Source organism: Prunus mume, linkage group LG7, assembly GCF_029339155.1.
Source record: "Prunus mume cultivar Tortuosa linkage group LG7, ASM2933915v1, whole genome shotgun sequence".
Lineage (NCBI taxonomy): Eukaryota > Viridiplantae > Streptophyta > Magnoliopsida > Rosales > Rosaceae > Prunus > Prunus mume.
Genome location: NC_142704.1, coordinates 17870866 through 17891466, shown reverse-complemented (window position 1 = coordinate 17891466; position 20601 = coordinate 17870866). Strand labels below are relative to the sequence as shown.

Here is a 20601-nt window from a genome sequence, read left to right as displayed (position 1 = left end):
AATGTCAAATCGAAGATTATCTAAAAGTTTTACAACATCACATTTAAGATCCAAAGTTTCTGGCACTCTTAAAGGTTAGTCTTTTAATTTACGCAGGCCATATAGTTTACATCAATATCCCAAAATAAATACTGTTTTGACTCAGCATCCGTGGCTAGTTGTTTTTCAGCCACAAATATACCGGACCATGTGTTTGGTGCCACAGATTAACAGTAAGTGTGTGGCTATTACATCAGCAATGGCCACCATTCAGATGAGGTGGCTAGGAAAACAGTGGCTACAACTCAATTTTCTATTTAAACAGGATGAGCTCGTGCCTTGCAGGGCCAGTCCGACCATTTGACACCTCTAAATGGATGGATGAATTACAGATTGAAGATTGAGTGATAATTTCTACAGTTTTAAAAATAAAATACAATAAAATGGATGAAAATAAAAAAATTTCGGGATCTATATGACCACAAAAGTAGGGTACGTTCCCTATTTTCTAGTTAGTGTTTGTTTGATGATATGTGGGGCTCAGAGTCAGTTATTTAATCATCTTGACATCGAATTTGTTGTTAATGGTGCTGGGTTTGGCTCAGAAATAAAATGATAATGAATGATAGTATTGATGATCTCCCAGAGGTTTTATTGGTTGAAATCATTTGTCGACTTTCTTGTATCATGTTTGTTTTTCAATGCAAGTGCGTGTCCAAGCGTTGGTGTGAACTCATCTCTAGTTCCCATTTTGTTGGGCAATATGTACGTCGCCAACGTGATTTGAAAACGCCCATTTTAGGTACAGTAGTTGTAGACAATGGAACATTCTTTCGGGTGGAAAACGAGGATGGTCTGATGATCGAGGATGGTCTGATGAGTTTGCAGCTACCTGTTATTTCAGAAGCCGCAGCAGAACAAAAATTATTTGTGGTAGGGGCGTGCAACGACTTAGTTTTGTGCTGCCCAAGCGAACTTGATCAACGTGATTATTACATTTGCAATCCATACACCAAGAAATGGGTTGCTCTTCCTCCCCCTCCTCGAATCCATAATTGGGTAAGCGTAGGGTTCATTTGTGATCCCTACTACAACTACAACTCATCTTCCTCCTTCGATGATGATGTTTCCATTAATGCTGAATATAGGTGGAGGGTTGTGCGACTACGTCAAGAGTTCTATGTGGACATCTTCTTTTCTGAGACCGGTGAATGGAGAGAGTCCGCTAATGTGGTATGCGGCTTACGAAATTATTTTGATATCGTAACTCCTGGCGTTGCTTGCAATGGGAAGTTGTATTTTTCAGGTTCCGATGATGAATCCTCCTATATTCTGGAGTTGGATCCCTTCCAAGGTATCAGTAATATCAGTGCTAGTAATGGTGATGGTGACGACGATCATATTATTGTTGACAAATGTCGGTTCAGTCTGGCACCTCTTGATATGTCGTCTGAAGTGCGAGGAAATTCCCTTGCGATGGATCGGGTTCTTGGTGCATGTCGAGGGCATTTGCGGGTGACCGAGTTTGTGCTTGGTAATCATTTGAGTGTCTGGGAGTTGGATGCAGGCGATGATAATTTGAAATGGCGTTTGGTGGTCGACAAAGTTCCCTTCTTCGAGTTGGATTCTTCCTATTATGATGATGTTTCTTCGACGCCTCTAGATGAGTGTGCAAAAACTGCGATAGGTTTCCACCCGACTATTGAGGATACCATCTACGTAGATGCTATGAAAATTATCAGGTGGAACTTTGGTGCAGGAATGTTTGAGTTTGTTCCAGAGATTCGAAGTCGGGACACGAGTTGGAATCTCAATTACATCCACCCATTTGTGCTCCCATGGTGGCCCACACCCGTTCCTAGCCTCTAAACTATTCTACTATAGGGAAAAGTGTGTAGAGCTCTAGCTCTGACTCTAGCTTTGATGCATGACCACTTTCTTCCATTCTCTGGTTACTGGCTCCTTTGGCTTTGGCTTGTGTTTTCCCTTGATTGATGTGTTCATATTGGTGCTTCGAGGGTTTCGATTTTGGTGTAGTGGGTGATTATTGTGTGACTATCTTTGTATTTGCGCTGGCTTTTCTTTTCTTTTCTTTTTTTTTCGGTTGCCGATTTGTGTGTTGTGGTTTTTTTTGTAGGTTGTTTTTTGTGTTTTTTTGGTTGTGTCTTGCATATTCATCCGACAATTTCCTTTAACTTGAATCCAATTTTGGACATCAATAATATGATATTTGGTAGTCAAAGTCTCCATAGTCTTTATTGTTTATATGGGGTGAGCGAATTTTGGAGAGAGCATGTCTTCCTGCGAAAATAAGATGAATGTCATATTTTTTTAACATAAGCGTAACAACAGTAGTTTAAAAAAATTATCTATAAAACTAATGTAATGTGTTATATTTTAGGTTGTAAGATAATCTAATGGGTAAGATTACAGGAAAATAATTTTAAATGCTTGCGCTACACTATATAGTACTTATACTAGTAATGGTGCCCGAGCGATGGAACAAATGGGACAAACACTCTTAACACTTATGCTGTAGTAGAATTCTTACCAATGAAGCTCAATGGAACAAATGGTTATCTATCGATGCAAGCTGTCATATTTGTAAGTGGCCTTCAGAATATATTTCTCATCTTCTTATGCACTACCCCAATGCCAAGCTTTGTTTGGAATTCCATGGGTCTTACTTTGCATATTCGCCAATCCTTTAATTATAATGTGTGGGACTGGATTTTCTTTAATGTGAGGGATAGCAAGAGCTGTTATAATCAATTGAGTTGGAATGTTATTTTCATTTTGCCTTATGGCACATATGGAAAAACCGCTGCAAAAAGGTCTTTGAGGATAGTCCTTCTCACATTACTCTCTCTAATCCTTTTATTTGTAAAGCTGCAAATGATTGGATTTGTGCCAATTTGAGTTCTCACTGTAAGGATGCCAAGGTTGAGGTCTTCCTTGCTTGGGATTTTCCTCCTGTTGGGTGGTGGAAACTGAATACTAATGGTTGCAGGAAAGGTGAGGAAGGGATTATTTGTACTGGGGGCTTAATTTGAAATGTTAATGGGGACTGGATTGGTGGTTTCTCTGCTAATATTGGGCTTGGTTTTGTTTTACAAGCGGAAATGTGAGCTATTCTCTATTGTTTGCATCTTGCTAATCAAATTAATTGTTTTCCTCTGATTGTGGAGTCCAACTCCCAGTTGGTTGTGGAGCTTGTGAATGCGCCTTGTTGTGATCCTCTTCACCCTTTATTCAGTCTTATCTCTAGCTGCAAAGCTATTATGAATGGTGGAGTGTGTCAAATTCAACAGTTGAGGTCTTCCTTGCTTGGGATTTTCCTCATGTTGGGTGGTGGAAACTGAATACTAATGGTTGCAAGAAAGGTGAGGAAGGGATTATTGGTACTGGGGGCTTAATTCAAAATGTTAATGGGGATTGGATTGGTGGTTTCTCTGCTAATATCGGGATTGGTTTTGTTTTACAAGCGGAAATGTGAGCTATTCTCTATTGTTTGCATCTTGCTAATCAAATTAATTGTTTTCCTCTAATTGTGGAGTCCGACTCCCAGTTGGTTGTGGAGCTTGTGAATGCTCCTTGTTGTGATCCTTTCACCCTTTATTGAGCCTTATCTCTAGCTGCAAAGCTATTATGAATGGTGGAGTGTGTCAAATTCAACAGATTTTTAGAGAAAGTAATTTTGTTGCTAATACGCTTGCTACCATCGGAGTCGCCAAGCCTTTGGGTATTCATTTTTAGGATGATGCCCCTGAATGTTGTGAACCATATGGTTTGTGTAGGGTTTCTTTACCTAGGCTTATTGTTCCTTAGTGTTTTTGTTGGGCGTTTGCCCTCCAGTTTACCAAAAAAATAAAATAAATAAAGATAAAAATAAATAATATAATAAATAAATATAAAAATAAATAATATAATATATAAATATAAAAATAAATAATATAATATATAAATATAAATATAAAAATATATAATAATGGTTTGTATATTTGTGTTGCCTAGTCTCTTAGGCCACCTCCAGTGCAAGGGTTTGGCCCAAAAAAAAGACAGCACTAGGTCCCAAACCCCCCTCTAGTGCGCAAGGTCAAGCCCAGCAAGGGGTAAGACCCATCAGCTTGGGCAAGTTCATGGGCAAGAATTGACTGGGCCATAGCTCGAAAGCTGTTGATGTCAGCGCTGACCCACAGCTACCAAAAACCAACGGTGTCAAGCCACGTGGCTTCTCCTGAAGCCTCCAATCCAACGGTTGTCCAATTTTTGGCTTCAAAAAATAACAAAAAAATTGAGAAATTTTTTTCTATAAATACCTACCAATATTATTCAATTTCCACACTAAATCTTCATACAAATTCATCTCCTTTTAATATTTTTCACTTTACACACCAAATTTTATACTACAAAATTTCATTTGTGGAAAAATACAAATGGCCTTTTCCATCAAAATCGGATGGTCGTGGACAAACGTTCGAAGTGGTCAAAATCTTGGCGATGAGATAAAAAAAAATAAAAATTAATTGCCATTTTATTCAATTTAATGTCTTTTTTAATTAAATATTTCTTGCATTTTCAATTTTATGTTTTTAATAGATTATTCAAGGCAAAACAAAAAATAGGAGAACCATTACACATGGCTCCTCAAGTGAACAATGCCCACAGTTGATTCCAGTGGTACTTTCCGTGTAGAAAATAATGGCACTATTACATTCTCCGAAGGAAAATACTCCCCCACGTCGTGATCCGGTGGAACCGCCTCCGCTAATGATTGAGTCGTCCTTGTACTCGATTGTGTCGGACTATGAGGACTATGAGTATTTCGATTGTATGATGAGTGATATGTGAATTTTATAATAAATGTGGACACGTGGGAACCAAAATTCTTATCCTAAAATTTAATCCTAAAATCTTATTCAAAAATTTTATCTGAAATTTGATATGAAAATTTTATAATAAATAGTGATATGTGGCAATTGAAAATTTTATTCGAAAATCTTATTAAAATTAATGGTTTAAGTATTTAAAATATAATCAGAAAAAATAAAAATTAGGAAGTATTAAAATAATGGTTTAAGTTGCCCTTGCCCTTACCTTTTTGAAGTTGAAACAAAAAAGGCAAGGCTGCCACTATTCACATGAATAGTAACAAACATTGCCTTGCCTTTGCCTTGCCCTTGCCCTTTGGGGTGGAGGTGCGCTTAGAGTGAAGAGAAACTCTCATGCAACGGGAATATCACTTTTACTATCCAAGGCCAATAACTCAATGACACGTAGAATAACTTTTCACGCCACATGTCATTATTTGAGATAGAAAACAGTTGCAAGTAAGTTTTTTGGCTTGGAGTGACCAACTTTTTTCATGAGACAAATAGGTAAGCAACATGCTACTTAAGTTGTTATAGTATAATTTTGCTTATTTCATTTGCATTCTCCATTGAATATGCTCTTTCATGAGTGTCTCAAATTCCAAATATTTTAAACTTCACCATTACTCCTCCTATCCCAGTTTTCAGAGAAAATGCATATTTTTAACTTTATGTCATTTGTTACAATAACTGATGTTAGGAAAATGTTCAACAAAGAAGGTGAAGTGTCGATCGAAGAATACAGTATCGACACGAAAAGAATAAATAAGGCAGCAGCAGAAGTAAAAGTCCGAGTCCGTCATTTCAGGTTAACTCTCCCAAACCCAAGTGTCATCCATCCAATCCAAATACCAAAATAAAATGATATGACAACTGCAGCTTCACAGTGCATCTTCTGCCAGATCGCCGGCAAATCCACCTCTACCACTCTCCTCCACACTGTCTGCTCTCTCTCTCTCTCTCTCTCTCTCGCTTTTACTTGGTTTGGTTGCTGAGGAAGGTGAGCTGCCAAATGGGTTAATCCCATTTCCTTTTTCTCAGTAACCAAACAGTGATTTTGGTACTTTTGTTTATCCTAAGGCTGTAATTGGTCACTGGGTTTTCCTGCAGGATGACAAGGTCGTTGCTTTTCAAGACATCCGCCCGGCTGCTGTAAGGTACTGGATGAATTTCCCCAATTTCCATTCATCAATATTTAGCCATTTTGATTGAAGTGAGAAAGAGAGAGAGTCAGATGACAATTTTGTGTAGGCATTACTTGGTTATTCCTGTGGATCACATTTCAACTGTTAAGGATCTTCAAAGGAAACCTGAAGACTACTCTTTGGGTAATCTAAATGTTGACAACTTTAGATTAAATCATACATGATTGAACAAATTTGGGAATTTTCTTGCCTTTGGTCATCAATAAATTTCGTAATCTTATATTCCATTGTTTTATTGGTATTCAGTAAATCACATGTTAGAAGTGGGGAAAACGCTAATTCAACGAGATGCACCTCAATGCCATCAGTACAGGTATTGCCTTGTTCTTGAAAATCTCTTTTTCTTAGCATTATTTTCTGGTTTGTAATTGTGTGCTCAGATAGATTGATCTTGACTTGAGAAGCTGTTGTCCTAAGTTGCTTATACTAAAAATATATAGGCCTTCATGGAGGTACCCTTCATGTAAATTTGTGTTAAATTTTGTTTCAAGCCATTATGCTGTCCACATTAGTTACACACCTTCCAGAAACTGCATTTATATGCATTTTAATTATTCTTTTATTAGGTTATCGTCCAGGAGCCTCTTTCTCTTATGAAAAAAAAAGAGCAATGAAATTTTGGAAAAACGAAACTGAAGAATGAATACATTGTAAGAGAGAAAACAAAAAACTGAATAATCCTTGTTTTTTATACAGCATAACTTAACTGAAGTTTCTTTAGAACACTGTTCTCGTTCTTTCACCAAAGACTACATGCTTAAAAACTTGTTATTGCACGACCAAAGGATTCGAACAAAAAGAAAAATTTCTGCAATCATGTCTAGGAGATTGCTTAATGCAGAAATGGGCTGGTGAAGAATGTGAATCTTCATAAATTCTGTAATCTGGCGTATACCCTGACCAATTGGTTCCTTTGCATCTTCTTTGGAAGAGGATCTTTCTGTAATTGAGTTTGTAAGAATACTTGTGAATCCTTGAGTGATTACACACAATAAGTGAATAATCAAACTGGAATTAGACCAGGCATGCATGCATCATTAATCGGACAAAACAATTGAGTAAAAATGATAGTTGATTTTTCTCATTTTGATCAAATGTTCTCCAAACGACTTCGGTTATGAAAAAGTTTTGAGTGTGATTTTAGACTGTCCTTCTGATAGATTTGGCTTTCATCAACCTCCATTCAACTCTGTTAACCATCTTCACCTCCATTGTTTCGCACTGCCATACACACCCAGGTAAAGCTATTTCAGGCTTCACAGTTTGCTATATGTCTGAGGTTTCTCTGAGATCCTACATGTCCACTACACTGACATACCTGATTATACTTGAACAGATGGAAGTGTATGAAATATATAGCCATGGGACCATTTGGATTTCTTGAGGCTGAAAAGTTGCTGGGGAAGATAAAGCCTCTGCCACAAGTTATTTCTAAAGTTTGAAAATTGCGTGATAAGTAGCAGTTAAACATGATTGAATTGGTTTTCCCTAATAAGTGGGTTGTAACACCAAAAAAAGAGGAGTATATGTACTATGTTTAAGCCTTGTAATGAATCATGTATCTTGGTTGTGCTTACTTTTATAATCTGCATTGCTTCAAATTGGACTGAGTTTTACCGTATTTGCTTATGAATCAATCAAACGAGGTATAATTACATATGTGAGTTAGGCCAGCGCAATGTGATTGGAGTCAAATTGTAAATTCACTCCCTGTGTTTGAACAGGAAAGATAAACTTAGAATTTTGATAAAAGATAAAATTTTAAAATTAACATACGCCATTGCCCTGTTTTGAATTAATAAAAGGAATTTAGGATTTCTGTAGAAATTTAGGCAAAGCAGGTGGTCTTGATGAACTATATAGAATTGTCCAGTGCTCTTTGTTGGGAGCGCGATTAGATGGTATGAAAATAAACACTTTCATGTGCTTAATTGGATCACGTGAAGACAGAGTTAGTAAAGCTACACAAATGGCCCTCCCCAGCAACCAAAAGAAAGAAAAATAGCTGACCTCTGAGTTCTACCGGGGGTCTACCTGACAAGGATGATTCTAATGTGGCTGTGCCTTGAAGGGGGTTCCTCGATATCAAAAAAGAAAAAGAAAAAGCAAGTGAAAAATAAAGAATAAAAGCTAGACAACTAGACAAGATTCATATGCTACACACGTAATGCATGTAATACGATTATAATATGATTATTAAAGCTTAATTTGAACTTCAAAGATTGATTGCAAGCCTGTTGGGAAGTGTTTCTGCACTTCTGCTGATAAGTGTTTTTTTAAGAAGCGCTTTTATTTAAAGCACGTCAAAAATTTTATTAAAAAACCAAGTGTTTTTTGGAGGAAGAAAAAAAACACTTTCTAGTACTTTTAATTTTCTGCTGAACGTTGTTAAACACGTTTTTAGTTGTTAAAAAGCATTTTTAATCATTTCAATATGACAAAACAACTAGCAAATCAATGTATCTCCAAGAACAATTACGAATTTCTTTAGTATTTAATTCCTAACCAGAATTGGAACAATGGATAATAATAATAAAATCATCGGATTAAGCCTTTAATGGTTTGCTATGTAGCAAGATGAGCAGAGCTTTGGTGGTCCTTTCTATATCGTAAGGAACACAATTCTTGATATGGACTCATTGCTCGGGTAAATAAAGGACATTGTTCTTTTTCCTTTTTAATTAACAAACTAATCGAAATTACGACAGTCAAATCAGTTGTTTACATTGTAGATGTGGTTTGCCAATTGGCCAAGATAAGTGCGTCCACCCACTTACATCCGAGTTTGATCCTCTTCCACTACATTGGAGTAATTTATAATTTAACTAGAATTATTTTATCTATTTGTATTATAAACCCTTTTTTTTTCTGACTTCAAATTTTCTACATCATGGCTACCAAAAAAAAAAAGGTATATAAATCTTTCTTAAGGAGCATCTCTTTTTAAGAGAGTCAAAATGTATTATATTGTCGTTTTAGATTCACATTTAAGAATTATTCATGTATTCAACGAGGTTTAGTCCAGTGGAAAAGAGTCTTGACTTGCATACTAATGATCTTATATTTGAACTTCATAGCACCTTAGTAGTGTGTGTGAGAAATACCATATAATTTAGACTATCACTTGTATTTTTTTTATTATAAAAATAATCAATAAAATTGAAAATCATATGAGTGTTGAATTATCAATTGTTTTATGAGTCACTTTGTTGGTCTATTTATTTGGTCATAGTTAGATGACTAACTGATTGTCATACTTGTTCATTTTGTATGGATGATCGTTACATGGATAAATATCAAATGGAGGGTCCCCATCTTTGAATCCCAAAACCTTTTAACAAAAAGGATCCATCTTAATAAGTTTTCTTACTCACTATTTATAAATTCATGATTATCAACTGTTTGACTGAAATTCAATGATTCAAATCCCAATAAGCATTTTTAGTTTTTGAAATTTAACCAACTATTAAAGTCTAAAGAGAGAAATTATCATGCAACGGGAATAACACTTTTTGCAATTCCCGACCAATAACATAATGACATATTGGATAAATTTTTAATATGTCATTATATTATTGACCGGAATAGAAAAATAGTGATATCCAACAAGTAAGTTTTTTTGCTTTTAAGGGGCAAAAAACTCAACCCTTTCTTTAGAATGGAACTTCTCATTGAATGACAAAGATCACGAGTAACAAGTTATCCTGTAATGAAGTCTTTAAATAAGGTAGGGACTCACAACTCGGTTGGTAAGAGCTATTATTATTCTTCACTTCCTCTTCAAATTTTTAGGTCTCATTTAAACAAAAAGAAGAAAAGTCTTTACATAACATTAACATAGGTCATGTCAACATGTTATTTAAGTATCTAAAAGCGCCCCCAAAAAAAATCATGTTAAATTTTAGAAAAACGCGATAGATTGCATTTGTAATTCAAGTCTCAGGTCCTTAGCCACACAAACTAATATAAATAAATACAAATAACTACATACAGTTAATACAATGTTAAATGACTTTCTGTGGCTTGACTACAACATAGCATTGAAGCAAACGAGTTTTAGCATTGAATAATTAATAAAGATGTTAAAGCAAAGGAGGCCGGATGGGAAAGAAAAAGCCAGTATTTCTCAAGCATTGTTTGCCTTTTGGTCAAAGCAAATGCAGAATCATTAGACTGCACAAAAATAAGGGCAGCCGAGAGTCCAAGACAAATGCTTCCAAACACTGTCTCTGTTTTATCTCTCTATAATTTTCCTACTTTTTCTTGGATGGAAAAACAGAGGATAGTTAGCTGAGCAAGTCACATTTGTCAGCTACCTAGCACAGTGGCGGAGGTAGAGTTTGACGTCTTGGGGGGCCACAAGCTTAAAATTATGGTATTTTTTTCTGTAATTTCTGCATATACTCTTTATATAGTAAAGAGATGAGAAGATGGAGGGGGCAAGGCCACTTCAGCCCTGTAAATAGCTCCACCCCTGATCTAGCATTTCATGATACACATCTCTAATAAAAATTGAACTCGCTTATACCCGTGAGTTTCACTTATGTAAAAGAAGTACTTGTAACAATATTTGATATAAAAAGCACTTTCAATATGTTTCTATAGAAACACTCCCAAACAAATCCTTTTGACCAAAAAAGCAACGCTCTCAAACAAACCGGCAATCTATAATCGTATCTTTATATGGTACATCTAGCTTTACTCTACTTCGAGTTGATTTTATGAACCAACAAATCACACGCGTAAAAAAATAACATAAACAAGACCATATAACAACTAAGGCCTCGTTTGATTCATGGGAAAGAAGGCTTGAAGATGAGAAATTAATTGCTTTTTCATATTTGGTAAGTTCAGGCATATGAAATGGTTGTCTGACACATGGGTAAGTAGGGGGAAATTGAAGCCCTCCTCCTCTCTCCTTGGATTTTGTTTTCTCTCCTTATGAAAAGTTTGGGAAAATGAGCCAACATTAAATGCACATTTTTCATTACCATTTTGTCCCCCATTAACAATTTAGAATTACAATATATTATTAAATGCATTTTTTATTTGATTTAGTATGGGTAAATTAAATAAAATCTCTCAGTTACTTTCCCAGCATTACCAAACATGGGAAATGAATCTTCCATTCCTTGGTAAGTAACATGAGAAATGATTTTCCCTCAAATCTATTTCGTTAACCAAATGGGCCCTAAGTACAGAGAGAAATTCTCATGTAACGGAAATAACATTTTTTTTTATCCCGAGCAATAAAGCAGTAACACGTAAAATAACTTTTCCACATATTATTGTGTTATTGGCCAAAAATAACAAAACAGTATTATATCTGTTATAAATAAGTTTTTTTGCAAAGTGCCCTACTTGTGGGCATAATAAAATGCCCTTGTTATTGACACTAATCTTTTATGAATATTTCTTTTTTATTGAAAATCCTCTACGAATTTAAATTGCATATTAAATTTCCATACGAGGATTTAATAAATCCTAGTGTCTGACTGATTCTTCGATAAGAATAGTAGCATGGCAGATGGCTGGCACCTCCTATTACCCGGATACATCGTTCATTTCAAGGCAGATATTTTATTATGTTCAGAAACTGAAGGGATTGGGATCTTCTCCAGTCACAATCAAACTGTTCAAACATATCCCATCAGGGAAAAAAAAAAAAAGTCATTAGGTTCATCGTTCAAGGTTATTTTTGTCAAGCAAAAGTTTCCAGTTTGTTGGTTCACCTTCACCCTCGCAAATCATTTGATCCAATGCTTCAAGCTAAAACAAACCAATTGAGTATATTGAGAGAGAGAGAGAGAGAGAGGGAGAGGGGGAGAGAGAGAACAAATGGGACAAAGAAAACAATCATGGAAAGAACATCAACTTTTTTATATATAATTTATTTTGTTTTTTCAAAATGAGATGGGACAATTTACAAGAATAACTGGAAAACTGGACCTGAAGCAGGAGAAACAGAAGCAGAAGCAGAAACAGCAGAGCACATTGACAATATAACCCAGAACATGTTTTGATCCACAAGCAAAAGATACTTTTACAACTGCAACTACAACGCTATTCATGCATCTAACAATGGAGGTTGTACCTAATTTAATTACTAATCAGTTATTATTGAGCTAAAACAAACACCACTTGACTTTACAACTAAAACCCATTACTTGAAGTTATGAATACGATTATCGCTTACTCGAAAAAAAAAAATACCGATTACTTGAAATTTTGCTAATGTTGCTAATATAATACAATACGAAAAACAATTCAACTTTCTGTATTTTAGTCACTGTATTCTAGTCAACAACAAATACATAACAAGTTGTTACTGCAGTTGGAACTTGACCAAACAGTTGTTGAACTTCAAAGTACAGAAACAAATGAATAATGGTCAAGAAAATGAACAATTCCCAATAGCTGAAAAGAACAATATTTGGTTTTTGATCTTTGAATGAAAAACTGAAAAAAGAGTTTCAGTTTTCACCCATTTGATCTCATTGCTCAAAACAATCAAATTCTGTTTTTTTTTTACCTTGGATCCAGGTTTTGGTGGAAAAGTCTGTTACTTTTTTACAGTTTCAATTCAAGCATCAGATAGCACGCTAAAATCATCTTCTTCCTGAGGAGCTGGCAGGTTGAGATCTATGAAACTCTCTCGAACTTCAGTTTTTCCAGCAGCCATTGATCTTGAAGAGCCCGAAAGGTGAGATCTTTTGTGGCCACCAAGAGCTTGGCCAGAACCAAAAATTTTGCAACAAAACGGGCACTCAAATAGCTTCTCACCACCTGCATTGTTGATTGCTTCGTCTTCGTTGCGAAAGCAAATTTTTTTATGTCCGCACATTGCTTGATAAGATCGAAACAGCTTGCTGCATTTCTCGCACCGATTCTTGCCTCGAACTTTCTTTAATTTGATCCCCTCCAATTTCTCCACTGCTTGCTTACCATGTTCTTGATCTTGGTCTGATTGATCTGCTTGCTGCTGATCATTTGTTCTTCTCATCCATACATCTCTTGAGAGCATCATAAGACACATAGCAACGTCTTCTTCAGGAGAAGTATCAGAGACCGAGCTCAGCGGTTCAGGCTCGGCCATTGACTCAGCCAAACTGGGTTGTGTTGAATTTGTCAACATGGGTTTTTTCTGCAACTCCAATTTCTGGCTCTGCTGCTGCTGCTGCTGCCTCTGATTCTCTGTAACAGCAACAAATGATCTCCGATTCCGCTTGGATCGTCTCCGAGTTGGGTTTTTTGACTCGGTCTCGCTCTCTCTGTCTTGAATGACAGAGCCAGCATCAACTGCAAAAGAGAACTCAGGATCTGCAAGCCTGAAACTCCTCTTTGGGTTCTCTCTCAACCCATACACCAAACCCTTTTCTTCTTCTTCTCCTTCCTGTAGTTGCTGTTCTTGTTCTGGTTCTGGTTCTTCACCTGAGGATGAAGATGAAGACGAGGCTGACTCAGTGAGTTGCTGGGTCTTTGGGGGAAGAGGAAGAGTGGCCAAGTGAGCCTTCATGTGTCCACCCAATGCTCTGCCATTAGCAAAAGTCCTAGCGCAGAGCTTGCATTTGTGCCTCTCCATTGGCACAGAACACAGCAGCAGAGCAGAGAGCAAACCAAAGATCAAAGCTTTAAGGCACTATTTCTTGCTTTCTCTCTCTAAAGCATTGGCCTTTGGAGACTACTAGTATGGAGAGAGAGAGAGAGAGAGAGAGATTGGGAACTTAAAAGGAGTAGGTGACAAGCATTCCTTCACCAAAAGACACACACAACCCAAAAAAATAAATAAATATATATCATTTTAACATATACAAAATATGAAAGAAAAAAAAAACAGTTGTAAAATGTTCAAATAATTAATAATAATCTAATTAGATTTTTCTTTAGTGTGCCAAATTTTTTTATAAAGTGTGATCATGAATGGGGAAAGAGGGACAAGTAACATGCAATCCTTGCCCATTTCAGTAATAAACTCTTCTTTTTTACCACCTTTTCGATTAGGCAATTAAACTCCTTCCATGCCATGTTTTTTAAGGCATGTATGTATATATATATATTTAGTGTCAGTTTGGCACTCATTGCCAATGCCATTATGGATTTGTTGGTTTCAAGACCAAATTGATTATGTAACATGGTTTAGTTTTAAATGTATGAGGGGCCATTTTTGGTCATTTTGAATCTCAAATTTCACCAAGGTTTTTTTTTTTAATCAAGAAATTTCTCACTTGCCCATACTCTTGTTCCTCTTTTGCTTACTTTTTTTCTTCCCATTTGTTCATGATTCTTCTTCCTTTTCTTTTTTCCTTTATTCTTTGAAAATATATATATATATATTTGGCTTCTTGTTCATTTGCTTAAATGTTGATCAATGCACAAATCTTGCAAAAATAAAAGGTGCCCTTTCTTGGCATGCTTTCTCTCTCTCTCTCTCTCTCTCTCTCTCTCTCAACTGTTGATTTTTGTGGTCGATTTTACTTTTCTTCTCACACATTTTACCAAATAGGGCTGGCTGTCTTACTTGAATAAAGTAATAAAGGCGAGATTTGAGAACCATAAGCATGAGGGATTCCAAAATTAATGGCTCCCCTTATTAAAGTCAGAAAGATAGTTGGGGTTTGTTGTTGTAACAATAGGCTCTCCCCCAAATGATAGGATACGATCATGTGCTATAAAGTTAAAAATAAGAATTTTCGACTTTTTATTTATTTATTTATTTTACAGGCGATATTAGAAGGTAAATTTGAACTCAGGACTTCGAATAGAAGGATAACGACTTTGAACCGCTTCAGTTATAAGCCTTTGTTAGATAATATTGATTTATTGAATACAATTTGGTATTTATTGCATTTTGATATTCATACCAACAATGGTAGAGCTATTTATGCTGTTATATTTGAAATTTAAGCCACCACTACCAACCATCTGAGAAATGAGAATCAGTGATAACATCCAAAACATTTACTGTGGTAATTAATATTTGAGAATCTGTTACTTTTTCCTGGGAAATCAGCACCAACTGTTACAATGCAATAAGATGCTTTTAGCATGCCATTGCCGGCCGGTGCTTTTCTATGGACAGTTACATCCAGGCGCCTGCTATTTTGTGCTTTCTCTTTTAACATTTCTAATATTTGTTTGATAATTTGAAGACAGCAAATTAGCGATTTTTACCCTCCTAGTTCAAATATCTTAATTGAGGCGGCCATTACTGGAAATTTTCGTTTCAAACTCGTATATAAAGCTACAAATATTTTTTAAGAATATATAAAGCTACATGTAGGTTGTGACGCTAAGGCCATCCCGGACAAACATATGACTCAGCTACTAATCATCATGATGAGACTAACCATGACTGACCTCCAAATAATCAGCTAGACTTTCCCATAGTACATATGTCGAGAATTCCACATCAGAAAAAAAACTAAAGCATTGCTGATTAATTTTTTGTGTTGGGATGTAATGTTCTAATTCTATGAAGACCAGCCATGGTTAACCAACCAAAATGCCCTATGCCTGTCAACTCCAAAAAGATGGGGATATGCTAATAATGCCAGCTCCAATCACTTGGGTGCTTATTTCTATTTTTCTAATACTCGAATAAGAGATCTATGAACTGTAATACATTTTTATTTAGAGAAAAAAAAAAGTGATTATTAACTGGATAATCCTTTGATGGTGATCTTTCACATGCTTCTTCCCCTTTTTTTTTTTTGGCCCTTTATTCCGAATATTGTTTTTTCTATCTGTCCTCATATGTCGTTCAAATCGTAATTTAGTGATAAGTATTTTTATAATCTGGGCTCGTTTGATAATCATTTTAATTTTAGTTTTTATTTTTTATTTTTTGTGTTAGAGTATAGAGGAAAATGAGAGTGAGTGTGAGATTGAGAGGGGAGGATGAGAGAGAGGAGTAACAAAATGAAAACAATTACAAATAGATTTTTTGTTTTTAGATTTTGTATTCACTTTTGTTACTCCTCCCTCTCATCTTCCTCATAAATCTCAATCTCCACTCTCATTCTCATTTCCATTCTCCCTCTTGTTGCTCTATACTTCAATAAAAAAATAAAAACAAAAAACAAAATAATTATCAAACGGACCTTAAAATTTTTTTTCACTTTGTTGAATTAATTTACTTCTAGTGAAATGTATCTGAAATTCAAATTTTGAATTTATCTCAAATTTGAATTTTGAAATGTATCTGAAATTTGAAATTTATCTAAAATTTATCTGAAATTTGAAACTCTTATCCGATATGAATAGTATTGACACGTAAACCCAAAAATCTTATCCAAAAATATTATCCAAATTAATTGTTTAAATAAACAAAGTTGTGAAAAGAATAGTAATTGATGGCAGAACAGAAACAGCATTACTTTGCTTTTTGTTGAAAACAAAAAACAAAATTGGACCTTAAGTTGTTAATACAAAACATTACATACAACACTATCTATGAAAAAGAAAAAAAAAAAAGAAAGAAAAAGAAGAACAGAAACAGCATTACTTTGCTTTTTGTTGTTGCAAAGTGGATCAATTTATGGCACCGAACATGATGTGACTGCGGTTGGTTGATGAAGCAGTTCTAGATTTGTTTCTGTTAATAAATAGCAAAATTATGACACTTCTCACAGCTTGTCTTAACCTTTAATCCAACCTTTTTCTGTTGAGTTATCTTTTTGTTTGCATAATGTACAACAATCAAACTATAGTATACAGTGGAGAAGTGTAAAAATCGAACACAAAACTTCGATTGCGTAGCTAAATACTGTTAACGATTTTATTTACAAGATTTTGAGAAAGGGTTAATATTGAATATTTTACAAGTTCTTTAAAAAAGGAGTATTACGCTTTTTCGATCGGCTATTAACCCTTTAATTGTAGCCTATCCCAACAAGCTTCCATATGTGTAGTTTTTTTTTCCACTTTTTGTAGTTACCCTAGTACATGAAAATTATATTTTTCTAGCTCTAACCATGTAAATTCCATCTTCCAAATCCAGCAAATTCGCATTTAGTTGTTCTTGATTTGTCTTACTTTCGTAGTTTTAGTTAACAAAATATCAACTCACGTCTTTAAAATTCCAGGTTCCGCCATTAACAATGACATTTGCAATTATACATTACACACGTGGTGCGTACACTATATACTTGGCTTTTGACCTATGCCTCGAGGCATGCGTGTTGCTATATTCAGACAAGCTGAACCACACAAAATTGTCAACATATGCACCGTACCCCTATATATTTTTTGAAGTATTCAGTTTCCTCTACATAAAAAGGTAGTTCAAGTGTACCAACAAACACACCAAAATTGCACATAGCTTACTTGGATTGTATGATTGCGTCCCGGTATGTTATCCACTCCACCACTGACCATTCTCCGTTACCTACTAATTTTTTCAAAGAAAAAATTGAGGGAGGTTTTCTTCAAAATAAGAGGCCTCAAGCACTTGGTTATAAGTTTGGTGTCTATAATGGGATTTAAGAGTACGGTACGTGTAGCTCCAATTGTAGAATACTTGTTACTCCTACGCTATGGATTCGACTCTCGCCATCTAAAAAGTATTAAAAAATTTGTCGAATACATGATGCCCCTTGAACTTTGGGGTGTTACTATTTGAACCTCTTTCTTTTTATTATTAGGGAAGGATTTGAAGTTGAAATTTTCAACTACGTTGAGAAGATAAATAGCACTGGACGAAGAGTTAATTAGTTTTGGTCCTTAAAAAAGGTTGCTAGCAGTGGCTATAATCATTGACCATGAATCTCACGTTTTCACCTTGGAATATAGTATTAGAGTGTTTACTGTTAATTCTTGTGGGTAGGGAAATCAAAATGTGTGTTTTTCCTTTTGCTTTCTCTCTTTACGGCTCACCTTCTTCTGTAATCCTTGAGAGATTAAAAGGTGTAAATTACATTATTCATGTGCTCTGGAAGAATGGAAGGTTTTTTTTTTTTTTGGGTAATATAATCGATAATCTAAATTACAAGGAAATGAGGGTTTCTCACACACACGCTATCACTATGTCATTGGAGTTGGAACCTAAGACTACTGACCTGTAAGTCAAGACCATTTTCCACTCAGCTATACTGCATTGGCGGAATAACAAAACACAGCAAGAGTGAAGCGCACTTTGTAGATTCATTAGGTCGGGTCTATGTAGATTTGCTTTGGATTTGGTCCAAGTTGGGCAGTCCATAATGCATCATATGTTTCAGACTATAAACTTGTAAGTGATTATTTGCTTGAATCTGTCTAAGAATATTAAACCTATTTCTAGAAAGAAAGCAAAAAATGTTGTTTCAGAATTTTAAAACCACGATCATGATTCATGTTACTGCCCTCATCCAACTCTAGCATTAAACTAAACGAATATACAATTTGGGTTTGGCTTCATTTGCCTTTGTCTAAATTGATGTCCTTGTTGGTATGAAGCCCATCTTCTAAAGTCCATTGAGTACCATAGGGGCCTTTAAAGTTTGGGCCACTTAAAGAAAATATATTTTTAGTTAAATTAAAGAAAAGAACGACCACCTTATGGCTTTTGAAAGTGCAATTGACTTGTAACTCAGTGGTTAAGAGCAGATTATTCTAACATTTTGTGTTCGAATTCCCCCTCCTCCAATATCGCTTGTATAAAAAAACCAAAGAAACTTGTGAGAACTCATGAGACATATTGAAATGGAATACTTCTGCATGATATATAATGCTTTATTTAATTACCATTTCTGTGTTGATTCTAACATCATTTTCAGGTTGAAAGTTTAGTTTGTAGGGTTGATCTTTATATTTGATAGCAACTTCCCAACTTCATTTTTAAAGGATTTGTCACCAACCTCCATTTTGCTTTGTTTTACACTGGTTGTGTGATGGGTGTGATTCCCAAATGTTAGGTGACGTGGGATGTCACGTGCATCACGCCTCTGCATATATACTTTTTCTTTTAGTACGATTTGTTAAATACCTCCTAACTTTTAATCTATACTCTACTTTTATGAGAAATTCTTGAGTTCGACGGGTAGATCATGTCATTGTCGATCACACGCGTAAGTAAATGGGTTTCTACAATAGGGTGGGACAAGCCTGGTATCGTGTGAGACTCAAATACATACATCATTATTCATGCGTGTGGCAGAAAAAATGACATGATTCACCGGCTGGATATAATAATTTCTCCTACTTGATATTACAATTCAAAATTCGACTAGTACTTCAACCATTTAGAGGCTCAGTTTAATATGGTCCTTTGGAAATAAGTAGCAATTTTAAACTTCTACCATTTCAATATGGTCTTTCACAAATACAATTTGAACTAGTAAGGGTGTATGTGATTGTCGTTCGAAAAAGAAATTCTGTCATGTCACTCCTAGTTGCATATATAAACTCAATGAGCTACAATTAATGGTAAATCACGCGATCTTGAATGCAGAAATAACTATTTGTATCTACTCTTTACAATAAAAACGTGTTTAAGCCGTGTGGTATTAGAACATCTTCAAAATATATATTACAACAACAAATTATGTGAAATGGGTTTTATAGCTAGTCCCAATTGTTAGGTCATGTTTGCAGGACTTTTTAAGTGGGAAATTTCTAAAGCCATCCAAATGGTTACTGGATCTACGCTCCTTTAATAGATAGACCCCGTTGGCCAACCAAAAATATCCACACACAAAAAAAGTGGACTTTGCTTCATAAAGCAGTTTTGTGAAAATCAGCGTCAATCTTTGAACAGAGGTGATTATCCTGACCAACCATACAATCAACGTTTAAAATCCAAAGCTAGAGTTGTAGCTGGATTCTGCTTTTTGCTCGTATCTTCTTTTCTGGTCAGCTGCTTTCAAAAGCACCAAGTTTAAAGTAGCACACAAACTCCCCAAGCTTAATCATGGTATAGCATTTGCAAATCTGTCTTAACAATAATTTTACGTATTACATCTTGGTCAATCAAAATTAACAAAGCATGTGATTGTAACAAGTGACACGTTTTGAGTGAATTGGTAATGTTGCGTGATAGTATACGTGACGAGCAGGGGCGCATTTTGCAAAGTTCTTTAGAAGATAAAGCACATGAGAAACAAAAATTGTAGTTAAATCAGTTGTAACTTGTTTGTACAAATACAGTATACAATATATTTAGTCCCATCCCAACCCAGCCTAGAGACTTGGTGTTATATATATATATAATGTTTCTACATCTAAAACCCCAAAGTACCTTCTTTTTTTTGGTTAAGTATATATTAGACTCAGTGACTCAAAAATCGTTTTGCAATATGATCTCAAGTGTTAGTAACTTTCTCCTCCTAAAAGAATGCCAGCCAAAACAATAAAAACTAAAAATCTTTAGCACAGAACTTCTATTTGGCTGTACTTGTAGTTTAGAAATTTTCTATAGCCTCAAAATGAAACCCTAATGGAAATCTCAGAAGCCCAAATCCATAATCTTCTCAAGCACCACCTCTATAAAGTAAAATATCCCAAGTCATACACAGAGCAATACAGGTTGGTTGGTTGCAGCCCCCAAATCACCTTTCTGCAAAAAACAG

General features: G+C 35.3%; 3 protein-coding genes across 4 annotated transcripts; 2 read left to right on the top strand and 1 right to left on the bottom strand.

Moving 5' to 3' along the window:
- The first annotated feature begins 597 nt into the window (after positions 1-597).
- LOC103337164 (F-box protein At5g49610-like) lies at positions 598-1848 on the top strand. The gene has a single exon (XM_089041968.1). The coding sequence runs from the start codon at positions 598-600 to the stop codon at positions 1846-1848; it is 1251 nt and encodes a 416-aa protein (XP_088898094.1).
- A 3726-nt stretch (positions 1849-5574) lies between these two features.
- Positions 5575-7656, top strand: HINT4 (histidine triad nucleotide-binding 4). 2 transcript variants are annotated; one of them, XM_008240298.3, is made up of 6 exons: positions 5608-5791; positions 5961-6007; positions 6102-6178; positions 6302-6368; positions 7216-7293; positions 7392-7656. In XM_008240298.3, the coding sequence occupies exons 1-6, from the start codon at positions 5717-5719 to the stop codon at positions 7495-7497; spliced, it is 450 nt and encodes a 149-aa protein (XP_008238520.1). In that variant the 5' UTR covers positions 5608-5716; the 3' UTR covers positions 7498-7656. The 2 variants fall into 2 exon arrangements, with proteins under 2 accessions (XP_088898208.1, XP_008238520.1); XM_089042082.1 differs by lacking the exon at positions 7216-7293 and having other exon boundaries at positions 5575-5791.
- Positions 7657-12313: 4657 nt separating this feature from the next.
- On the bottom strand, positions 12314-13793 carry LOC103337141 (zinc finger protein ZAT4). The gene has a single exon (XM_008240297.2). It carries the CDS (start codon positions 13635-13637, stop codon positions 12639-12641), a length of 999 nt encoding a protein of 332 aa, XP_008238519.2. The 5' UTR covers positions 13638-13793; the 3' UTR covers positions 12314-12638.
- Between the last annotated feature and the right edge of the window lie 6808 nt (positions 13794-20601).

Excerpts from the sequence above, each read along its gene's own strand:
- HINT4 (XM_008240298.3), top strand. The coding sequence starts at position 5,717 with ATGACAACTGCAGCTTCACAGTGCATCTTCTGCCAGATCGCCGGCAAA. Across the intron at positions 6,369-7,215 it reads CCTCAATGCCATCAGTACAG|ATTTGGCTTTCATCAACCTC; the intron begins GTATTGCCTTGT and ends TCCTTCTGATAG. Across the intron at positions 7,294-7,391 it reads GCACTGCCATACACACCCAG|ATGGAAGTGTATGAAATATA; the intron begins GTAAAGCTATTT and ends ATACTTGAACAG.
- LOC103337164 (XM_089041968.1), top strand. The coding sequence starts at position 598 with ATGAATGATAGTATTGATGATCTCCCAGAGGTTTTATTGGTTGAAATC.
- LOC103337141 (XM_008240297.2), bottom strand. The coding sequence starts at position 13,637 with ATGGAGAGGCACAAATGCAAGCTCTGCGCTAGGACTTTTGCTAATGGC.